This window comes from Pteropus alecto, unplaced genomic scaffold, assembly GCF_000325575.1.
Source record: "Pteropus alecto unplaced genomic scaffold, ASM32557v1 scaffold90, whole genome shotgun sequence".
In the NCBI taxonomy this organism is placed as follows: Eukaryota; Metazoa; Chordata; class Mammalia; order Chiroptera; family Pteropodidae; genus Pteropus; species Pteropus alecto.
The window spans coordinates 394,806-402,017 of NW_006429894.1; the positions used below are offsets into that span (position 1 = coordinate 394,806).

At 67.3% G+C, this 7,212-nt stretch overlaps 1 protein-coding gene across 1 annotated transcript in view; it reads left to right on the top strand.

Annotated features, from left to right (window-relative positions):
• TNNT2 (troponin T2, cardiac type) overlaps positions 1-343 on the top strand; it is an 8,585-nt gene extending 8,242 nt beyond the window's left edge. The window contains exons 13-14 of the mRNA XM_006904442.2: positions 1-32; positions 298-343. The exon at positions 1-32 is cut by the window's left edge and continues 3 nt beyond it. Coding sequence (XP_006904504.1) covers positions 1-32; positions 298-343 — 78 coding nt within the window. The remainder of the gene's footprint in view (positions 33-297) is intronic.
• The last annotated feature ends 6,869 nt before the right edge of the window (positions 344-7,212 follow it).

Here is a 7,212-nt window from a genome sequence, read left to right on the forward strand (position 1 = left end):
CTCCGAAACAGGATCAATGACAACCAGAAAGTGTGAGTGCCACGTCCCGCCTTCCCGCGCGGCCACCTCTTCCCTCCGGCTCCCAGGCCTCCCCGCCTGTCCCCGCCTGTCCCCTCCCCGCCTGTCCCCGCCTGTCCCCTCGCCGCGGCTCGCTCCAGCCTGAGGCTGCTGCCCTTTCTGCCCCCGGAGGCTGCTCCAGGCTGTCCCCTCAGCCATCAGCGCCCCCCTGCCCCTGCCTGTGGAGACCCGCCGTCCTGCCCAGTGTCCCCCTCCGACTGCTCCCTGCTGCTTCTGCAGCTCCAAGACCCGCGGGAAGGCCAAAGTCACCGGGCGCTGGAAGTAGAGGCAGCAGCCTCCACAGAGGCCAGGCCTGGCTCGCCACAGATCTGCTCCGCGCTGCGTGACCCCTGCCTGGCTCGCCACAGATCTGCTCTGCGCTGCGTGACCCCTGCCTGCCCCCAGCACCCGGGGCCCTCCTGGCACCAGGAGCTGGCCCAGGGCGAAGCCACCCCTCATGCCTGCAGCCCACATGCCCACGCCACACCAGCAATAAAGGCCGCCACACACCGAACGGCACTTCCGTCACTTCCCTTCAGAGGGACAGGAGCTGAGCAGGACCCTGGTCTTTCCTGCCAGGCGGGCGGGCGGGAGAGGAGAGGTTTGGCAGCTACCAGGGCCTGAGTCCCCGTGAGGCCGGGGTTCCTGGGTACACTGAGTCCCAGAGACCGAGGAGGAGGGACGGGGTGGGGGGAAGGGGAACCTCACGCACAGAGCCCAGTTGTCACAGAATCCAGGTCCCCTGGCAGGACAGGGAGGCCTGGACGTGTGTCCGCGAGGCCACTCTGGTCATCTCTGGGCACGGCCCCACCCACTCTCCACAGCCTGCAGCTGAGCCGGTGCCCCAGCCCCGTCCCCAAACCCAGGCTCTGCAGCCCACCTCAGCCACCCACCGAGAGAGGGGCGTGAGGTCCACCCAGTCCCCTCTGACACCACAGTGTCTGCCCGGGGCGACGGTGTGGTCTGGGGACCTTTCTCCGGCCCTCCTCTCCTGCCGGGGGCCTGCGGTCAGCCCTCTGCTCTAGCGGGCCTGGTCCCGCCTGTAACACCCACAGGCCCAGGCGGGTGCAGAGGGCAGCCTCACTGCCGTGTTCTGAGCCTCCCTGAGGCCAGGTCCCAGTTAACTTCCCTCCGAGGTCCCCAGGTAGTCAGGAAAGATTCTCGAGTGCCCTGAGCACTGTCCTCACACGGTGCCGACCTGGTCGACTCTGCGGCCCCCAGGCCGGGTCCTCATTCCGGCACCGCAGCCGGCCAGAGTCGGGGGGGCTGCGGACGGCCGGTGTGCCCGGAGCCCGGAGCATCCGTGAAGTGTCTGGGCAGGTGGCCCTTCCCGCCCCACTTACCAAGGAGAGAGCACAAGCTGAGTCCAGGGGCGTAGCCGGCCACCTTCCGGGTCCCACAGGCGAGGGCGTGGGCTTCGGGTCCTATGCTCTCGCCGTGACACCTCCAGGGGAAGGAGGGACCGTGGACGTGTGCACAGAACACACGGTGACGGGCTCATGGGGCAGAGGGGCCACCGAGGCACGCACACCACCTGCTCGGCTCCGTTCCCCTGCACTCCGGGGCCAACCCTGCGGCAGGAGCCGAGCCAGACGCTGAAGGTGTGGGGTGGCCGAGAGCCACCCGGGGCTCCTGACCGCTCTGGAGCGGGGATGCTCAGCGGGGTGGCCGCCCGCCGGGTCCCTGGACCCCTGCCCACCCTGCCCCCACCACAGCCTATCTGGGCACACTGCTGGCCACGGGGCTCTCTCGGACGCTGTCTACGGCCATCTGCTCAGGGAAAACAACCTCCCAGCTCACTTGGGCCTGACTTGGAGACAGCAGGCTCCCCCACTCTGGAGCGTCCGTCAAGGTGGAGCTCCGTATGTCCCCCCCTCAGAGGTGGGGGGGCTTCGAGAGAGAAGAATGGACTCTGCAGGGGCCTGGTGGCCCTGAAGTCCAGCACTGCCAGCCGGAGGCCTGGGCTCTGCCCCGGGCTCCCCACTTCCCCCCTTCCACGCCTGGCCTGCCACCCCCAGCTCTGCAGCTGTGGCGGCCCCTTCCCTTCTCGTGCCTGAGTCCCCTCGCCTGGCCCACGGACTGACGGGGAGGCAGAGGGCAGCGGCGTGGGCGTGACAGGCGTGACCGTGCAGAGCGCGGTGCCTGCTGAGTTGTGGCGAGTCCCAGCTGTCACGACTGCTGCTTTGGTGTAACTGGCCACCAGGTCTGGGGGGGCCTGCGTGACCAGGTCTGCGGGGTCCTGCGTGACCAGGTCTGCGGGGGCCTGCGTGACCAGGTCTGGGGGGGGCCTGCGTGACCAGGTCTGGGGGGCCTGCGTGCCAGCACTGGCTGGCTCCCCCTTGGGCGTGGGGCTTTACGGAGTCCCCACAAGCCTGTCTACTTTGTGGGTTCAATGTCAGGTCTTCTCCGTGACCAGGCCACGGGGGGCCGGGGTGGCGAGAACCTGCTGCTGCTGACTGTCCCCGAGCAGTGGCTGCAGCTCCGTGCCCCTGCTGGATGGAGGTGGCGGAACCCACTCCCACGGGCTCCGCCCCTGACTCCGGCATCAGTTTCTGGAAAGGATGGGGCCGGACTCGCCCTGGGGCGGGGGCCAGTGTGTCGTCTCCCAGGAGCGTCTTCAGGTTAGGGCTGAGCCCTCGGCCGGCCGTGCAGAGCAGACCAGGCCGGAGCTGCTCCCTGACACGTGGCCCTGGGCACTTGCCTTTCTGGGCTCAGCCCTCCCAGCCTGTCCCTCGGCTCTGCTAGGAGAGAGGCCGGGTGCAAAGTGGCTAAACTGGCCCTTCGCCTCCCACCCGTGTCCCTCCCGTGTCCCTCCTCTGTCCCCGGGACAGGCCCTGTGCAGCCACTTTACATACATTCTCTCCTCCGCCACCCACGGTCCCCAGGCCACGTCCCGTGTGCAGATCAGGAAAATGAGGGCCAGAGGTTTCGGCCGCTCCGTTAGTAAGCACGGAGCTGGGCTTCGAAGCCAGGTCTCTGGCTCTCCCCAGCACGGGATCTTGTTGAGTGAGGAGCCCCCAAGTTTCCCATCTGCAGTGCCTGCTCCAGACCAGAGCCCCTCGTGAGCCGGCAGGGCTGGGTTGAGGGATCGGGGCTGGCCCTGCACCTCCCTGCCCGCCCACCCAGGAAAAGCATCCGCCGCCCCGCTGCCCGGCCTACCAGCCTGCCGGAGGGATGAGCAACACTGGGGGCCAGCCTGGAGGCGGCTCCGGAGGCAGCTGCCCACGGGGACACGGGGCCTTGTCCAGATGCAGCACAGTCGGCAGACTCCTTCCTAGGAGTGATGGCAGCCTGATCTCGTGACCAGAATGGCTGGGGGGACCAGTCACTGCTTTGCCAGCAGGTCACCTCCGACTCTGCAGAGCGAGCCCCAGGGTGGGCTGACCAGGCTGCGGTTGGGGGCCAGGAAGGCATCAGGACCCCCGCGTCCACCCGCAAGCCTCCTGTCCAGCCAGATGGAGCTGGATACTTCCGTGCCCCCAAAGTCCTTGCTGTCCACCCCTGCAATGCTCTTCCCTATTTCCAGAATGCAGAATGCCATCCTTCCCTCTCTGCCCAAGTCCTTGTCTCTTTAAGAAATCCTGGGGGGCGGGGTGGGGGACCCTGAGTGCCTGAGGCTTCCTCTGGCAGCACCCCCCACACTGCCTGGGGAACTCCGCCCCAAAGGCCGGCGATTTGCAGAAACCAGGTGTGGCTGTCCAGCCTGCCCTTCCCTCCTGGGCCGCCGGAGTTCAGCCCCACCCACCACTCATCCGGGGTTCTCAGCCCCCACCCCAGCAGCTACAGGATCATAAATTGCTCTCAACTGGACTCTGGAGATGTCCCCACACTCTGTGGCGCCACCCCACCCGTGGCCCTGTGCTCAGGCCTCGGCCCCACCGGCCACACCTGCAGCGCACCCCGATCCCCAGCAGGTCCCCCGGGAAAGTCAGGCCCGGGCAACGCAAGTCTGAAGGAGCTGGAGGGCTGGGGCCGCTTTTCAGGAACGTCGGGGAGGACCGGGGGCCGGGGCGGCTCCCGGCCGGGATTTGCTGACGGTGGGTTGGGGAGACCTGCTGAGCACAAGCTGCCTCACCCCCTGCTCTCCCCACCCACCCCACCCTGCCGATTCCCACCAGGAGGTGGCCTCCGGGACGCAGGTCTGCCAGGGTGAACGGAGGAGGTCACTGCTTTGCTCGTTGGGGGTGGCGGGCAGGCAGAGTTCGTCCCTCTGAACTCGACACAGGGACCCTCTGGCCTCACACCTCCCGCCTACGGGGTCCCCGGGGGTCTGCTGGGAGAGGCTGGACGGAACGCACAAGTCAGCTGTGTGCTACCACTCACGAGTGACATCGGCCCCACGCATCGGGCACATCCTGTGTGCCGGGCGCCGGGCCCCGTAAGCCACACGCACACGGCAACCGTGTGGTTAGGGGGTGGCAGCGCAGGCAGCGGGGAGCAGGCTGCACCTGCGGGCAGGTGGCCGCTGCGAGAGAAGGTGCGACCCCATCTGCAGGGAAGGGGAGGGCTCCCGCCAGCCCCACAGCTGGCCTGGCTTCTGCGGGGAAAGCTCCGTGCCCCGCCCGCCTGGGGCGCCTCTGGCAGCAGCTGGAGGCAGTTTCTAGCCAAACCTGCCCGGGCTTTTTGCTGACGCCGTGGTTAGGTGGCAGCTGGGACCGGCAGGGCCAGTTCCGACAGCCTGACTCACTGGCGTCCTAGGGCTCTGACTCCCGCCACGGAGGGGGAGGGTGTGGGGATCGTGCAGGAGCCAGACTGTGGGCTCCCGGCCCTGGCCAGCCGGGGGGCTCCTGGAGGTCCTGGGGCGCTGGCGGGCCCGGGGAAAGGAGACTTGGCTGGTGCTCTGAGAGTCACAGGGTGTCACGCAGAGTGGCAGGACTAGAAGGGACCCCTTGGAGAAGCCTCCCCCAAGGCCGGACAGTGGCCGGCAGATTTGGGGCGCCCTGGCGCGTTTACTGAGAATCCCTTTTTCTGTGGCTGGGCCACTTCTCCCATGAGAACTGGGTGACCCGAGAATAAAATTGTCCCGGCCTTCGGGTCAGGCGTGCGTGAGGCCCCGGAGTCCGTGGCGGGCACTGCCCAGTGTGGGAAAGGACGCAGACGAGCAAGACGCTGCTCTGCCCAGAGGCCTCGGCGCTGCGTAAGGGGCGGGGCCTGGGCACGGGGTGGACTCAGGGGCGGGCGAGCAGGGCCACGGTGACGGTGACGGTGACGGTGACGGGCTCTGACAGGCAGGGCGGGGGAGGGCACGCCGGGCAGAAGGGACCCGTGGAAGCAGTGGGATTGGAGGAGCACCCCGTGCGTGGGGAGACGCCGAGGTGGGCGGGGTGCAGGGACCCCGCAAACGGGAAGGGGGAGGCGGGGGCGGCCTGGGGCAGCTCCGGGCGCAGCCCAGACACTCGCTGCAGAAAACGGGGTGCTGGCGGGGGGCGTGATCGGCATTGTTCTGAGTGGAGGCTCAGTGGTGGCACTCACTCCGGTGGCTGGGAGGTGGGTAGGGGGCGAGGGGCTGCCCAGGACACCGTAGCATCTGGCCGTGGTGGAGGCCCAGCTGGACAGGGGCAGTGGGCATGGAGGCCAGGTGGTGCCTTCGAGCCGTCGGGACTTGGTGCCCAGGTGGGAAGGGACGCGTTACGCTTGAAGCCAGAGTGTCCTGCTTGGGCGACTGGGTGGGTGTTGCCTTCGGCTTCTGTTTCTCAAAAGCAAATAAACCGAACTTCACGTGGCTCGGGCTGGTTTTAGACTCGAGCCCTGGGCAGAGGAGGGACGGCCCGGGTCGGGCAGGGCTGGGGACAAGCGACAAGGACAGCCAGAGAGGCTGGGGGTCCCCCTGGGCGCCTCGGTGTCCCCTGCATGAGCAGCGGAAGTCACGGCCCCGGGCGTGTTTGCTCTCTCCCTAGGCCTCGCTCCGGCCGTGAGGTTAAGGTAGACACTGGTGTCGTGAGCTCTGGTGACGGCCGACCACGTGGACACGGCAGGGCTCTGAGGGGCTGTCCCTCCCCCCGGGGGCACTCTCGGTCCTCGCCTGGTTTGGGGCCCGTAAGACGGGACCCTGGAAGGAAGTGAGCAGCCCTTCGTTCTTCAATGGCACCCCAAATAATCCACCACTCGAAAACATGCAAAGAAATGCCAGCAATTTATTGGTTCCCTCTATTTCCAAAAAAGCAAATACACAGCGTATCACACGGGCGGACTGGGCCTGGCCAGCACGAGGCTGTCACACGGACGTGGAGCAGGGGACGGTGGGCTCCTGGATACCCTGCAGCAAGCCCCTCCACCCACAGCCGGCCCTGCCGCCCGAGCCGTCCACCCCTCAGCCAGGCTCCAAAGTGGACGAGATGGCCTGTCGGTGCCTCCTCGCCCTCGGGACAGGCGTGGGGGCTGCACTGCTGGTCTGGCCCCCACCGGACGGGGCTGGTGGCCAGTGACTGGCTCTGTCTGGGGTCGGGGCACGGACGGGGAGAGCCCGAAGCTCCGTGTGCTTCCTCCCTTGGCCGCAGGCTGGAGAGTCTCATCCTGGGCATCTGCCTTGACGGTGAGGCCAGTGTGGCCTTAAAACATGGAGAAGGCCCGCGGACGCACGGAGCCCGCCACCCCTGCTCCCTTACCCTGGGATGTGCGTCCTCGGGCCCCTCTCGGGTTTGCCTCTTCCTAAGTGACAGGCATGGGTCAGAGGCCGGGTGACAGGCCCAGCTGGCTGGCCTAAGGGGACACGAGAGGTTACCAAAATCAAGCCTGATTGCCCACCTCTGAGTGGACTGGACAGTGGTCTCACACTGGGGCCACTACAGCCAGGGCCCACGTCTCCTCTTTCTTCCAGGAGGTCAGCCCATGGGGACAGGCCTGTGGCCTCTTTGCTCATGCGCGTCCTAGGTGCCAGGAACAGCATGGCCTGGGGCTCCACACGGTTTTAAGACGTGAATTCCCCTGGGCCCAGATGCGGGCGGGCGGTCATCCCGAAGCCTCCTCCTAGGACATCCTGGGGGGGCCAGGGTCGCACGTGGCCGCTGGGGCGGGGGTGAGCCAGGACCTTCCATCATGAACAAAGCGGGGAGAGCATCACACCCATGGCACGGAGGACAGCTGGTCAGCGGCTGTCACCATGGGTCTCAGTGGTCACAATGACAAAGGCACATCCTCAGCCTAGAAAAGCTTCTC